Source organism: Sciurus carolinensis, chromosome 1 (genome assembly GCF_902686445.1).
Source record: "Sciurus carolinensis chromosome 1, mSciCar1.2, whole genome shotgun sequence".
In the NCBI taxonomy this organism is placed as follows: domain Eukaryota; kingdom Metazoa; phylum Chordata; class Mammalia; order Rodentia; family Sciuridae; genus Sciurus; species Sciurus carolinensis.
In genome coordinates, this window is record NC_062213.1 from 54,697,736 (window position 1) to 54,714,452 (window position 16,717).

A 16,717-nucleotide genomic window follows, 5' to 3' on the forward strand; every position below is an offset into this window, starting at 1 on the left:
GAAAAAAGTCCCATTCTCTAAGACAAACATCATTAACAATTTGGTGCATTTAAATTTCCAGTCATATTATTGTGCATATTTTAATAGGTGTGATTAGAGTGTATATAATTTTAAATACTCAGAGATGAATGAAAGAACAAAATCGCTGTTGCTTTTTGAAATTATTAGTGTTTGCTTTTAGGAATACCTGACACATAATTTTTCATCTGTTAACAGTTTCCTAAATTAATTTCAAAATAGTATTTGCTTATCATCTTCACTTTGACTTGAACCAGAGCCCAGACATTACTTTTCTTCCTTGTGTTCCTTCACAGAAGAGCCATCATCATTAAAATAGCGTGAGCTGATGTATTCTCTTGTGACAGCTACTCTACATTGCCCAAACCTGCTGAAGAATTATCATATGCAATTGTTCCTGGAGTGTCATCATGCACTTGAGATTCCACTGTCAATATTAATATGGGAGAAACAAATGACTCATGCACTGCCTAGCCTGAAGCTAATTCATTTCATAAAACACAGGGATGATTCCAAGCCAAAGATGGAAATGTTCTGCCATCTATGATGCTCTCTGTTATTGGATATTTCATTGTAAATTTAAGTGTCAAAATTCTTAAGTTGGAGATAATGTCAAAATATTCCACAAACCTGTTGATAGTGTAGTGAACTTTCTTCCTACGTTTGACACTGAAGTCTGCCCTGTTCACTTTCAGTTGCAGGTTGCAGTACCCAGGGGTCAATGTCCTCAGTAGACTTTGTTCCCTTCCTCCCAAGCTTTCCTGTCTCCCCAGGTTTTGCAACTGTTTTAGTCATTGACACTGTGAAAGATTTTAATCTCTGTCTATTCTGCTCAAAATGTGGGAAAATCTTTTCTCTTTGTTCATTGGCAACAAGATTAAAGTTTTTAAAAGAGGATATTAAAATAAGACACATACAGGTTAGAAATGTGTACGTTAGTGACATATAGATTGTTGCCCAAATGCATGTCTCCAGCTTGTTTCAACATGAGCATGCTTAGCATGTCAAGAGAATTACGTATCGATTATCTATGACCTACCTACCAATTTTGGGCTTGTGGGAGTATTTGAACCCATCTAGAGCTCTTTCATGATTCAGTGTGGTATGGTATCCCATAAACGTCTCCTCTGGCCCCTCATCATGTTAATTCTGGTTTTCAGGTCATTGTAGGCTTGCCTTCCTATTCCCAAGTCTTTTGGGTGCTGGTACTCCTCTTCCCTGAAAACTTCATGTGCCATTATATAATTCAGGTGTTTCTGAGGATGACATTTGCCAAGATGCTTCAAGGTGAGTTGCCCTGCCAAGAGCAAGAAGTGCCAGTCTCCTAAATGACAGACGGCCAGAAACATTTTCAAGGTACATCTCCTGACTTTTAACCTTTACCTCATTCCCTTTCCCCAAAAGAAGAAGGTCAATGCCAGTAGCTCCAGAGGAATTCCATTTTCTCCATTCTAGTTGGATTATATAACATGGCATCAGCAAACTGTCATTATAGAATCAGGAAATTTTGTTTTCTGGGACTTCAGTGATGCAGAAGTGAAAAAGGTCAGGCCACAAAAGGAGCTGTTTACCTTTCTTGTTTTATTGCCAGGTGTCTGGTGGCTCTTAGCCATTACCACCAATCTCAGACACTGTCGAACTCTTTTTTTAAACACTGGGGACTCTGAAAAGTCCTGTCCTGTTTGTTGCACTATTAATGGGAAAGCAAGTTCCCTGCATGTTGTGTTATCTCTGGATACTTCCAGGCATGGTAAAATCTGGCAAGTAAATTCCAACATTTGAGGTTATACTGACAATTGGTGGAAATCCTTGTGCTAATCAGCATGGGAGATGCATGGAACAATGTGACTGACAGGAGACTTCTAGGAAGCAGCACTCAAACTATCAAGCAGGTTGACCATCAGCAAGAGGGAAGTCTGTGGCAGGGAGCAGAGCCCCAAGTAGAGAGGGATCAAAGATAAGACTGCAGGCTGTTAGGGAAGAAAATTTTAAACAGATAAGGTTTGAAATTTATCTGAGGTGTTAACATGCAAAGCTCAAGGACAAAGAAGTGGTGCAGAAAAATTTGTGGCCCAGAATGAGTTTGCAATCTCATGGGGCCCTTAAAAGTCAACAAGTGTCCAATAATCAAAACTTTTGCATATTCCAGGCCTGGGAGCCTTATGAAAAGTACATATTCAGAAAATCTGTGGTTCGTCCTGATAACCTGCTTTGCTAACACGCTTCCCATGACATAAATGCTGCTAATGTATAAACCATCCTCTTCTTATTTTTTTATTTTTGTTGTCTGTGTGTGTGTGTGTGCGCGTGCGTGCGTGAATGTGTTTTTAGATTACAGAAAAGTTGCAGATATAGTACAGTTAGTTTCCATATACCCTTCTCCCAGCTTCCCCCAATAGAAACATCTTATATTATGGTATACATTTGTCAAAACTAAGGAATGCACATTGCTATAAAACCAAGAAATGAATATTGCTTTCGTACCAGTAAATCAACCATAGACCATAGACTTTAATCATATTTGTCCAGTTGTTCCACTAATATCCTTTCCTGTTCCAGGATCCAATTGAGGATCCCACATTTCATTTAGTCACTGAATCCTGAGGGAAAACCTGAACAAAACCTCTTGCTTCACTTGCTTTTAGTTATTTTCAGAGACTGTCTGACTAAGCAGTATGCTCCCATTAGCTTTGCTGCAGATGACCTCTGGTATATTGATCACAATAGTGATGGCTGCTTAAGTTACTTTTCAAGAACTTGGAGGTAGCTCAAACTGGTTGAAATCACCAACCTTTAACTTGGCCCTATGCAAGTGCTCAGCGGGTGATCACCTGACATCAGAAGGTCAAAAATTCTACCCTCAGAGCCCAAGTGCTGCCATTTATTAAACACGCATCCTATGAACAGCCATGAAGTTAGGTTACACTTGCTCAGACCATTGATCACTTCACTTTTCCTTACTTCCAATCACCTTTCCCCACACCTCAGACCAGCCTGCTTCTTTACCCCATAGATACCCCTAAGTCCTATCTTTGAGGAGGCAGATTTGTGGCTTGGGGTTCCCTCTTCCTCACATTTGACTGTATCATAAATAAACTCTTTTACAAAACTTCTCGTTTCAGTGATTGACATATTGTGAGGAGGGCAAAAGGGGCCTCCTTTGGTAATATCCCCGTTATTTCTTTAGTTTATTGTAATCTATGACATTTGCTCAGACTTTCTTTGTTTTCCGTGACTTTGACATTTTGAAGAGTATTTTGTAGAATGCTCCCATTTTTGTCTCTATATATCTGACATTATATCATTGTCAGGTTTGAGTTATGGGTGTTTAGGAAGAAGACCACAGAGGGGAAGTGCTTCTCACTACATCATGATGACCTGTGCGTGATGACCTGACTGAAGACTGGTGATGTTAAACTTGATCACTTGATTAAGGTGATATCTGGCAGGTTTCTACCATGACTATATTTCCCCTTCCATATTCTGTTCTTTGGAAATGAGTCAAGTGTGGTGGATGGTTCTCAAACATGAGCATGTATCAGAATCACCTGGAGAACTTGTCCAAACTCACATTTCTAGATTCCTTTCCTAGAGTTTATGATTCAGCAGGCCTGGGGTGGGCCCAACCCAAGAATTTTCCTTTTCTAACAAGTTCTCAGATATGGTAACATTGATCACACTTTGAGAGCCACTGGTCTAGGAAATTTGTCCTTAATTGCCGGGTCTTAAGTTTGAGACAGAATGATTCCTGAAAAATTTTAAAAATACATATTTCAGGACCAGTCTCTCACAATTCTGATTAAGAAGACATTATGGTTCACAGGAATTGACTTTTTTTTCCTATCAATGTTTGCAGTGCTGGGAGTTGAAGCTAGGGCCTTACACATGCTAGGCAAGTACTTTATCACTGAGTTACATCCTAGCCTTTTTAAAAAAATTTTATTTTGAAACATGATCTTGTTAAGTTGCCCTGGCTGGCCTCAAACTTGTGATCCTCCTGCTTCAGCCTCATGAGTAGTTGGGATTACAGGAATGGGGGCCATCACACCCAGCAGGAGTTGGGCAATTTCAATTTTGTTAATGCAAATCATGCTTGGGAACCACTAGGGTTAATGCTTCGCAACAATAATCTAATGGAAGTGTAATTGGCCCAGAGCCTGGGGAAATGCTCAGGCATCAGGCAGGGCCCCCACCGCTCCAGCTGGAGGAAGCAAGGGCAGGAGAGCATGGGAACCCAGCAGGTCTGAATCAGAGGCTTCCAGGCCTGCAGGCTCTGACCTTGAAGTCTGCATTCATCCCTCCAGGAAGTCTCTCTATTATTTTGATTTGTCTGAATCACATGACTTCTTAGAAGCAGACAGCACTGGCCAGCCAGCATCCAACTCTGACACCAGCTTGCAAGGAGCCATCTGCTGAAACTCTCAAACAGAAGAAAGAACAGCATAGGACTGTTTACCAGCAGATTTATTTTATTGTGTAAATAAAGTCTTTGAATGTCCCCCCAAAGGAAGTTGCATGATTCCAAAGATTATAAAAGAAAACTGGTGGGAGGTGACAACGGGGGAGGGGAGAACAAAAAAATCTAGACCTAAGAAGATGTTTTTCTTATATGAATTTAAAAAATAACTTTTTAATAATTTACTTCATTAAGTTTACTATTATTACTCAGTTTTAATTCTATTTTCATAATTGCTTACTGTTATTTATAAAAGTTACCTCTGTTTTTGGTGAAATGATGACCAATGTTATTACTCTTAAATGGAAAAAAATTCAATTGAGATAAAGACAATTCCAAGTAAGTTTGACTGATATTTTGGAGAACTAAATAAACTTTTTATTTAAAAAATAAAGATATATAAGAGTTTTAAGAACTAATTTCTTCCTGTGTTATTTTCCTAGGCCACCACAACAAACTGGAACAAGTTTTATGACTTAGAACAGAGGGTTAGGGGTTAGGGTAGCGCAGAGGTAAAAAATGTGTGCTTAGTGTAACAAGGCCCTGGGTTTGATCCCCAGCACTAGCAGAAAAAAGAAAACCCAGATTTTTTTTTTTTTTTTTTTTGTAGTTTTGTAGTTCAGAGGTATAAAATTAGTCAGCCTGCTGGAGTAAGGAAGAGAATCCACTCCTGGTCTCCCCTTCCCTGAAGGGGGCTGCTTGGCAGTTCTTGTGTGTTCCTTGGCTGGTGGCTGTCCTCCAGTTTCTGTGTCTGTTTTCTTGTGACCTTTTCCTCTGTCTCTGGGTGTTTCAAATATTTCTCTTATAAGGACATATGTTATTGGGTTTAAGGTGTGCCTAAATCCAATAGGATCTTAAATGGAGATCCTCTGCAGTGACCCTGTTTTTAAAACAAGGTCACTTTTATAACTCCTGAGGGTTAGGATTTAAACATATTTTGCGGGGGAGATACAATTCAATCTGCAGAAATTTCCAACACTACTAGAAAGTGTTGAACAAGAGTGGGAAGGACATTGACATGAAGCAGTGCCATTTATTGCTGGTCTGGATGCCCACCTACCTTGGCGCACTTATTGAGTGCCAGCTTCCGGCCTGCTTCTCACTCTAGCTGCTCATTTGGACAGTGAGGCCAATGAGAAACACCCTGAGCCGACTGGATGGGCCAAACTGCCAGCGCTTTCCCATTATCCTTGACAAATGCACACTTGGGGATGACAGGGAGGGCGGCACTGAAGCAGTGTGGGCCAGCACTTCCCTGCCACAGGTCAGGTACTGTAGTCACCATAACAAGGGCAACAGTCAGGGCACAGGGGTTGACCTGGAGGGGCTATGTAGATGATTAAAAGGACAGTGGATTCATGGAGGCAAAATAGATGGTAATGTTTAATACATAAAACCACAAGGAGGCAAGGTGAGCAGCATGCTGAGGATGGTCATCCCATAGAAAATCATCCTTTGCTTAGATGTCATACTTAAGCCCATTTCAGACTCAGAAACTGGTGACTAAAGAGGCAATAAGTCAACAGGGAAAAGAACGCTGAGATGCATGACAATACTGTACTGTGTTAGTTTTCCTCATGCTCCTCAAAAGAGACTTAGGATCATTTACTTGAGAAAACATGCAATGGAAGAAAGAATACTATCCAGATATTTTTAGGGCATTGGGTCTAACTTAACATCGAGTCATGGTATTCCAAAGCTTTATGCTAAAGTGAAGTCATAGAGGGACAGGTAATAAAACAATCCTGACCAAAGTCTAGCTCTCAATAGGTCCTGCAGGTCGGTGAAATCAAGTGGTCATCTCCTCAATCCCTGAGTGTATAATTGGGATTGAGATATGTAGCCATTGAAGTAACTTCCACTTGAATTCTCCTTCTACCTGGGAGCTATCACAATGGGGAAAATAAAGGGGAAGCTCCTAAAACTGTTCTCTCTACAGCCCCATGCCCTGAAACCTCACCCTCCTCCATCCCTGTCTAAACGGTGAATCAAAAAATTTTGCCTAGACTGGGGCTGTAGCTCAGTGGTAGAGCACTTGCCTAGCATGTGTGAAGCACTGGGTTTGATCCTCAGTAACATAAAAATAAATAAATAAAATAAAGGCATTGTGTCCATTTATGACTAAAAAAAATTGTCTTTGGAAATGGTGGTGGCAGAGTGGGGGGCCACATCCTACTGCATTTGATTCACCAGTGTGACTACTGCAGAAACCAAGTGAATCCTGGAGAATGACTGCAGGCTACTGCAGACACAACTCCTATGTGGCTAACTGCTAGATGCATTATCCTTGCTAGTGGAGATTGGAAAGTCCTCAGGTACACGGTGTGCAGACATTGGTTTGGCATTCTTTTCTGTCTTAAGGTCAGAAAAGAGAATCAGAAACTGTTAGTATTCACATGAAACAAACAACAATATGTATTTGCAGTTTTGCCCCAGACTCTGTGAACTCCGGCTTTCTGTCATAATATACTCAGATGAGATCCCCACTGTCTGGATATCTGACACAGCATTGTCATCATAAGGCAGAAGGAGAGAGGAGTGGCTCATGTTCTACAGGTCTTGGTAAGGAAGACACGTGTAAACATGGGAGTAAAAAAGTTGTGATGATTGAGGAACCTTCCACTCTTGTTCAGTTTTTAGGGGGTCCAGTGAAGTCAAGGACATGTAAGATCTTCTCTTCCAAAGCATGTGTATTTTGTCCCTTCTACCAAAAGGTACCTAGGCCCCTTTGACTTATGGTGCTGACATGTTGCTCATCCAGAAGTGTGCTCCAGCCTGCGTACTGGATACAAAGAAAGACCACCTGCTTTCAGCGGGGCCTGAAGCAGGAAAGGGATCTGCAGGCAGTTAGGCTACAGTACAAACAGCCTTATACTTGGGTCATATAATTGGCAAACCCTGTGTTGCTGGTGGTGTTAGTGATAGGGACAGATGCAGTAGAACATCTATATATGAAGCCCCAGTGGGAGGACCACAACACAGACCTCGGGGTTTCAGAGCAAGGACTTCTGCGACAGAGACATATGCCTTTTGAAAAACTTCCTGGTGTGTTACTAAGGCCCAGTAGAGATAGAATTCTTAACTACAGAACACCAAGGAACAATACATCTAGAATTCTTCATTGTGAGCTGGGTTCTATCAGACTGACCCACAGAGTTATAAACTCAGGTAGGCCTGGTAGCAGTCCTCTGGGATCAAGCCTGAGCAAGACCGGAAGTCATAAGGTAACCTCAGGAGCAGGTATCCCAGATCCCCATGTCACCCGCCATAGGCAGCACCAATATCCCTCCCTCAGATCATGCTTAGGACAATATGGGGGTCTCACATAACCAACTGAATGACGAGGAAAAATCTGAACATGTTTATGTGTCAATCAGCTCAGAGTTGGGGGTCAGGCAGGCTGAAAACCAGCAGTGGTTTTACTACTCTTGGGGTGAGAGGTGGGACTAGAGATACTGGTATGGGAAAAATCATCTCGACAGACAAAGCTCAGAGCTGTGTGCCTGTTACCCATTTTGTGTGGAGGGAGCAGTGGCTTGAGATGGGAATATATACATAGCCACGGATAAAGGCAAATAGTCTGATAGGTTGGTCAGAAGGAAGGTCTGAAAAATTGCAGACAAGGTTTGGTGTAGAGGAATGTGGATGCCCATATAGGAGTGAGATAGTGTGTGGAGATATTTTAGCCACATATTAATAGACGCCAGAAAGCATCCACCACCTGAACAACTGAGAAGACAAAAAGACCTGGCCAGTTAGCATTATTCAGTCTTTGAACTTGACATGATGGACATATGATGGAAGGATCACAGTGGCAGAGCCCATACATGCTCTCAATCTTAGAATTCATCTACTGACACCTCTCCAAGCCTAACTTGTCAGCAGCATGGAGAAATATTGCTCCCTATATAACATCATCTTTAAGGAGGTGATTTTCAATCAGTGATGTCCTTATGATGGGAATCAATAGGTGTCTAAGATATATGGTAACATGTTGAACACAATTTTAGGAATTGCAGTACATTCAGAGCCTAATTTTAGTACCTCACTAAGGTATGCCCTCAGTGGTGGGTCATTTCCTGGCTTTACCCTCATGCCTACTGAGTGGCCATAAACTTACAATTGGTACACATTAACGTGAAATTGCCTAACTCAGGAAATGAAAACCGACCAACATATGTGATGTCTTTACCAACTGTAAGTGGGATATTTAATCAGTACAATATGAAAAATAAATTTAGCCTCATATTAGGCATATCAAACAACTCATTCCATAAATGTTTGTTGAATAATTATTAGTAAAACTATTGACTTGGGTAATTGCCTTCACAGATGTTAGAGTTTGAACATTTAATATTTTAATGGGAATTATGAAATGTTGTATCCCTTTCCTGTTCTAATATGATTCATAATGCCAGTGTTTCTTAATAACGTTATGCCCGTAAGTGGACATCACCATTGCTAAGATCGGGTGGATGTCAACGCTTGAGGCTGAGTGTCCTCCAATCTGATGTTTGATGCATTTGCTATTATTCCTTGTCCTCTGTTCTGATATCTTACAGATAGCAGTAGACAGCAGTGTGTCACAGTCAAGGTTGAAAGGTATAGAAATCAGCCTAAATTAAGGAGGATTTACTAAGAAGATATTCGGCAATCTCATGACAATGTTGACGAAGGTTATGAGAAACTGAGCCGGCACCTGGAAATCCATCAGAAACAAGGCTTGTGTGTGTGTGTAACACAATCTCTTTCGCCTCTTTTTTCCTCTATCCCCATCTCTTATTCAGTATACATGTTGCTCAAAATGTTTATTCTAGTCCTGACCAATCTTGACTTTTTACTTCAATTATGAAATACCATGTATGTATTACTTCATATTATCAAGAAGGAGAATATAAAATCACCAAACAGTCAAATTGGTATGTTTGTTGTTGTTTGTTTGTTTTCTGAATCATCCTTTGTCAGAGACAGAGAGAGACCTGAAGCACAGCACTCTATAGCATAATCAGAGGTGCCCAGACACCTGTGTGGGCGTGGCAGGTCCTAGGAAAGGGAATGGCATCTAGCTGTGGTCCTTTGTTAGTGCTACAAGTCCTGGTAAAACTACCATCTTTCCACTTCCATCCTGACTTATTTACATTTAAGAGAGCTTTTCTGATTTAAATTGTATTAAGGAAAACCACAAGGATTAAGAGTTTCTCATTTTTTTCCCTCCTGATTGTTCTCATTGCTCTGTCTACCCAGAATTGTATTAAAAATAGGTTCCAATACTATTTCAGGGATTACCAACACACATCCATATGAAGCCATTTTTCTGTGAGATCAACTTATCTCAGACAAAATGGTGGATCAGCTCCAAGGGAAATGGAAATCGATTTCTTGTGAAAATTTCGAAAAATACATGAAGGAAATGGGTAAGCCATGTTTATTTCTATAGCATATCTAGCATTAATGGGAGTTTTGATAGCACCTAGTTTGCTCTTTATTAAATAGAATTAATCCCGGGCTCCTAATTTTTCACATGGGAAAAATAATACTGTTTTTACCTTAGGATGCAGATTTGTGCAAAACCAAGTTGGAACTGACATAATCCCTCATGTAATGTCCCATGGTTTTATATAAACAAAGTACATATATGCCCATTTACTAAACAGCAAATGATTTTAATAAACAATTTAAAACAAAAAGACACAATTACTTTTAAAAACAATTATTTTATGGCCATCTGCTCTAATTTTTAGCGAATCTTCAAAATAGATCTTATTTTCCAGCTTCCAATAACCATTGATATTCTTTTGTGTGTGGTGATAACACTTGAATTTTTGCACTCATTTTTCATTTTGTCCTCTTTCCTTCTGATGTCTAACATTCACCTTTTCTTCTCTTACAAGGAAACTTGTGATTACCTTTAGGGTCCACTCAGATAATGCAGGATAATCTCCCCATCTCTAGATCCTTAAATTAACTACACGTGAAAAATTCCCTCTGGCATTTAGAGTAACATTCACAGGTTCCAGGATTAGGATGTGAATGACTTCAGTATCCATATCCAATCTATCACATCTTGTGATAATGTTTTACAGCATGAAGTTTATGAACCAAGTTATAGTATTTCCATAATTTATCTTCTCTTAGAAATTTACCTTTAGTATTACTATGTATGGAATTCTATTTCTACTTGAAATATTCCCACACAAGCTGCCATAAAACTGTATGTGCAAAGATATTCACTGCAGAATTATTTGTAATAACAAAAATGTAAGCAAACCAAATGATCACCAACGAGGGATAGAGAAAACAAACTTAGATATGTACATGCTATGGAATATTAGGCTGCTATGAAAAATTTACATCTGTACATACTTATATCAGTGGTCTTCCAGACACACAGATAAGGGGAAAAGGAAAGTTGAAGAACAATATATATAATTATATTTTAAAAACCTCATATATAGTGGAGGTAATTTATGTACTTACAGTGCCTCAATCATACATTTAAAATGGTTAAAATGGTAAACTTGTGTTACATGTATTTTAAAATAAAACATTCATAATAGAAAAAAATGAACCCTATAAATGAATGTTAAGCAAAGAACTAAAGATCTGGAAGAGTCCATACCAAAGTATTTTGTTTGTATGTGAAATAGTTATATTTTTAAATAGGGAGATGGTTCATATCTTTAATCAGATATTCAAAGGGATCTTTGAATCAACAAGATTAATAACTAACTTTTGAATTAGAGAAACAAAACAACCACTAAACAAAAATTGGAGACTGCTTTTTTTTTTGTCAAAGTAATGGATATTATTATGTAGTGGTGGAGCTACTAACTTTTAGATATTTGTATTCATGCAGCATTAAAATCTGTTTAACTCAACTTTAGGATTGGGGATGTAACTCAGTGGTCGAGCACTTACCTAGCACGTACAAGGCCCTGGGTTTGATCCCCAGTACTGAAAAAAAAAAGTGGGGGCAGAAGGAGAATTTGTTTAACTCACAGACCTCTCTTTAGAAAGAATTAAACGAACAATATGAGTGATTGAAACCAACAACAGATTTAACTATATGTTCATTCATCTGTTTTCCAGGAATAGGAAGAGCCAACCGGAAACTGGGCCGTCTGGCAAAACCCACTGTGACCATCAGTACAAATGGAGATGTGATCACCATAAAAACCAAAAGCATCTTTAAGAATAATAAGATCTCCTTTAAACTGGGAGAAGAATTTGAAGAAACCACACCAGGTGGCCAAAAAACCAAGGTGAGACCTGCAACAGTCTTTCAGATAACTTTCATAAGGATGCTTATTAGAAACAGTCCTAAGTAAGCGGTAGTAGCAAATATAGATAAAGTCTTTATTAGATAAACCTCTGGTTAGAACCCAAATCTGAGGATGTTGAATGTTAGTATACATTACAATCTCCCAGGAATTTTCCCAGAAAATGCCTCCTGCTCAGTCCCATTCCAGGGTTACTGAAGTCTGTGGTGGGCACCTGAAAATTGCATTTTTTAAATAATGATTCTGATGCAGATGCTTAGCAGAACCACATTCTGGGAATCGTTTTCCTAGAATAGTATTTAGTTGTGTCAGAAACAGAAGTTTTCCTTTGGTCGTTTTGCACACGTAGAACCTCAATGAAAGAAACTTGTATTAGCTGGTACAGGCAAGGTTATGATCCTTTAACAAATGAGTCACTAGCTCTCTGTGTCTTAACACAATGGAGAAGTATTTCTAACAAAGAGTACATAGGAAATGTTGGGGCGGTGTTGAAAAAGTTTGCGTGTGTGTGTGTGGAGTATCTACCTCTCAATCTCTCAGGCATCCATGTCAGCAGACATTCAACTACCTCATAACTGCATAATCTCAAACTTGTGGTCTCTTTGGTCAAGACAAAGAGACTCCAGGCTTTTTATTGTCTCAACCTGAAAGTGACAGTTTTTATTCATATCTCATGGGTTCCAATTGGAACATGTCATTTACTTATGATACATATTGTATTGCTTGGGTATGAGGTGTCTCCCCAAAGGTCTTGTGTTAATGCAGGAATATTCAGAGGTGAACTCATTGGATTATGAGAGCTGAATGGACTGACTGGTTGGTGATTGTGGGCAGGTGGGGCATGGCTAGAGGAAGTGGGTCTCTGGAGTCCTGCCCTGGAAGGGCACATCTTCCCTGTATCCCCTTCCCCTCACGCTCTCTGCTTCTTGGCCACTGTGAATGAAGGATGCATCTCCACTTTGCCCTTTTGCCATGGTGTTCTGCCTCAACTTGGGTTCAGAGCAATCGGGTTGACCTATCATGGACTGAACCTTTGAAACCATGAGTCAAAATAAACTTTCCTCCTCTAAGTTGTTCTTTTCCAGTATTTTGACCACAGTGACATAAAACTAACTAACACAACATATTTTACCTTGTTTTCTGTTTGTTGTCTGATTCCCCACACAAGAATGTGAAAATTTCAAAGATGTTTCTCATTCGTTTCACAGAATCCAATACTTGGTACATAATAGTTGATCAGTGAATACTTGTTGCTTGACTGAATGAACTTGATACGAGATTGTTCATCTCTGTGGAAGGCAATATCCTGATAAAAGGAACTGCCATACCATTTCAAAAGATATTTACTAAACAAATATGAGACTTGTAATTTCTATACAATGTAAAATGTTGAATCAAGATGTCTGTGCTAAATTTAAAAAAGAGAACAACTGTAATTTAAAAATCTTTAAAATATTGTTGAGGTCAGAAAAGAAAAGGAAAATGTTCACCTTTAGGTAGGCTCTTAACAATGGGAGTGTGAATTAGCTTCACATATTTTTAAAGTTGAAACTTGATTGGGATTCTTTACACAAAAAGATAGTACCTTATACAGTAAGAGATAAAGAGTTCAAGTTATTATGTTTTTACTCTTATAAAGCATTTCCCCCAGAAGAATCAGTCAACAGAATTATTGCTAAAAATGTCTTAAAATTAATGGGTTTGTAAATACCATCCTAAAACTACTTGAAAGTATCGATAGCTAAAGAGACTTGAACACTTGATCACATGTTAGTGTTCAAATGTGACGATTGGATCTGAATTTTGTTTGGCTTGTTTTTCAGAGTACGGTGACCTTAGATAATGACACTTTGGTCCAAGTTCAGGACTGGAATGGCAAGGAAACCACCATTCGGAGGAAGCTGGTGGATGGAAAAATGGTGGTGGTGAGTGAATACTGCCTTCCTGTTCTCTCTCCTGTGGTGATACCTAAGGTGAAATCACCCAAGTAACTCGATCTAAGACAATGAAAATAAAGCCATTTTTCTTTTTCACTCTTACTTTTTCAGAATTGATTGAAAATATTGTTAGATCATAAATATTATAAAATGTGTATGCTTGAGATACTAAAAAATCTAAAGACTTAGAAAATTGTGTTGCCCAATTCTTCAATTCATGCATAAACTAAAGCAAGCATGAATTTGTGCAACAAAGATTTCAGTAGGGACTAAGGTTGTTGCCAACCCTCCACCCTATACCAGGATTAATGTCTCGCTGTTTTTCCAAATCAACAACAAACAAAAGCATAAAAGGAACATTTGTGCTAGGGGTGTGTCATTGAAGTGGGTCTTCCTGGCACATGGATGAGGTAACACTGGTAAGAACCAAAACATGCCATTAACATGTCTCCATGTTTTTATATATTTATCCAATCATCACAATAATGCTGTGAAGTCAGACTTATTAGTCTTTTGACAGATGAGGAAACTATACAGTTAGAAAAGTGTGTTACTGTTGGGATTAAAACCCAGTAGGCTTAAATCCAGTTAGCACTCTTTTGAGTCCCTTCTGCTCCCCCTTATGATTCTCTGGTCATCTTTCTTACTTCTATAGAGTGGATAGAAGTCCTCCTCCCAAACCCCACCTCCACCAAAATGAATAAAAAGATAATTTTTAAGCAAAATATAAAATAGTTTAAAGGAAAAATGGAAAATTTGTGTGGAGGTAAACAAAAACAATCTAATCTTTTTTTTTTTTGTTTGACTGACTTTTTTTATTGTAAACAAATGGGATACATGTTTCTCTGTACGTGGAGTAAAGGCATACCATTTTTGTAATCATAAATTTACATAGGGTAATGTTGTTTGATTCATTCTGTTATTTTTTCCCTTCCCCCCCACCCCTCCCACCCCTCTTTTCCCGCTATACAGTTCTTCCTTCCTCCATTTTTGCCCCCCTCCCACCCCCCTTATGTGTCATCATCCGCTTATCAGTGAGATCATTCATCCTTTGGTTTTTTTGAGATTGACTTATCTCACTTAGCATGATATTCTCCAATTTCATCCATTTGCCTGCAAATGCCATAATTTTATCATTCTTTATGATTGAGTAATAGTCCACTGTGTGTGTATGTATGTTTCTTTATCCATTCATCAATTGAAGGACATCTAGGTTGGTTCCACAATCTGGCTATTGTGAATTGAGCAGCTATGAACATTGATGTGGCTGTATCTCTGTAGTATATTGATTTTAAGTCTTTTGGGTATAGGCCGAGGAGAGGGATAGCTGGGTCAAATGATGGTTCCATTCCAAGCTTTCTGAGGAATCTCCATACTGCTTTCCAGAGTGACTGCACTAATTTGCAACCCCACCAGCAATGTATGAGTGTACCTATTTCTCCCCATCCTCACCAACAACTATTGTTGCTTGTGTTCTTGATAATCACCATTCTAATTGGGGTGAGATGGAATCTTAGTGTAGTTTTGATTTGCATTTCTCTTATTATTAGAGATGTTGAACATTTTTTCATATATCTGTTGATTGCGTGTAGATCTTCTTCTGTGAAGTGTCTGTTCATTTCCTTAGCCCATTTGTTGATTGGATTATTTGTATTCTTGGTGTAGTGTTTTTTGAGTTCTTTATACATTCTGGAAATTAGTGCTCTATCTGAAGTATGAGAGGCAAAGAATTTCTCCCTCTCTGTAGGTTCTCTCTTCACATTGCTGATCGTTTCTAATCTTAATGGGGAATTTTTTTCTCTTTCTACAATGAAGACTACATTAGAATGGGAGGATCAAGAATGAGTGATTTTCCTCAGGAGGTCAAGGCAGGAGGATCGAGAGTTTAAAGCCAGCCTCAGCAAAAGCAAGGTGCTAAGCAACTCAGTGAGACCCTGTCTCTAAATAAAATACAAAATAGGGCTGGGGATGTGGCTCAGTGGTCAAGTGCCCCTGAGTTCAATCCCTGGTAACCGCCCTCCCCACAAAAAGAAGAATGACAGATTGTATTGATTCTTTTAATGACATTAACCAATAAACAGGCAAATAAATAGTTCAATAAATAGTCAAAAAACAGAGAGTTCATTAAGAGAACGGTTGACTCAGGATCCAAAGATGTGGATTTCTATCTCTGCCATTCGGTATGTACGTGACTTTGGACAAGTCATTTAACCTTCTCAAAATTCAGATTCCTTGCCTTCAAGATGTAGACAGTACCTTCACAGGTTTTCTGGGAGCATTAAATATATATCAGTGTTCTGAAACCATAAAATGAGGTATTGATGTAAGTTGGTATTACTGTCTGATAAACAAAGCATGTAAAATAGAAAAAATGCCTCAATGTAAGCATTTAGAATACTTGAATTAAGACTTCAGATTCCAAATGTATGCCTTACTTTCTTCATATGTGTATCAATATATATTATATATATATACTATATACCTACATACCATATATATGACAAATCATATCTTTGTATATCATATACATATATATATATATATATCTTTTCAAGATTTTTAAGCAATGTCATGTATGGACAGCACTTAGTTTATATTTTTCTAGGTGTTAATTTCCTTAATAATACTGAAATAATTCTTCCTTCTTTTGTCTTCTAGGAAAGTGCCGTGAACAATGTCATCTGTACTCGGACATATGAGAGAGTATAAACATACTCAGTCTCACGCTCTTGGCGCTCCCAAACTGTGATCCAAACTGCTGAAGTTGTTTGAATCAAACTCCAAAGTTAAATGTTAATATGAGTGAGCCTTTATTTACACAAATATCAATGATTTTGGTTTCCCTGTTAAGAATGTCTACATTATGTAGTACCTTGGTATTGTCAGCTATGAGAAAGCAGGACGCTATACCCTGTTCAATACAGGGCTAGGATCATATATTCAGAGAGGCTCTTCATACTGATGTTTTTCTAGTTAGGCATATTATGTCCATCTTTCAAATTCAACACAATCTTCATGACATTGAA

At 38.7% G+C, this 16,717-nt stretch overlaps 1 protein-coding gene across 1 annotated transcript; it reads left to right on the plus strand.

Moving 5' to 3' along the window:
- Positions 1-9,815: 9,815 nt before the first annotated feature.
- On the plus strand, positions 9,816-16,400 carry Fabp12 (fatty acid binding protein 12). Its single transcript, XM_047527280.1, has 4 exons — positions 9,816-9,888; positions 11,564-11,736; positions 13,578-13,679; positions 16,350-16,400. The coding sequence occupies exons 1-4, from the start codon at positions 9,816-9,818 to the stop codon at positions 16,398-16,400; spliced, it is 399 nt and encodes a 132-aa protein (XP_047383236.1).
- The last annotated feature ends 317 nt before the right edge of the window (positions 16,401-16,717 follow it).

Coding starts and splice junctions, on each gene's coding strand:
- Fabp12 (XM_047527280.1), top strand. CDS start 9,816: ATGGTGGATCAGCTCCAAGGGAAATGGAAATCGATTTCTTGTGAAAAT. Junction 9,889..11,563: donor AAAATACATGAAGGAAATGG/GTAAGCCATGTT, acceptor TCTGTTTTCCAG/GAATAGGAAGAGCCAACCGG. Junction 13,680..16,349: donor TGGATGGAAAAATGGTGGTG/GTGAGTGAATAC, acceptor TTTGTCTTCTAG/GAAAGTGCCGTGAACAATGT.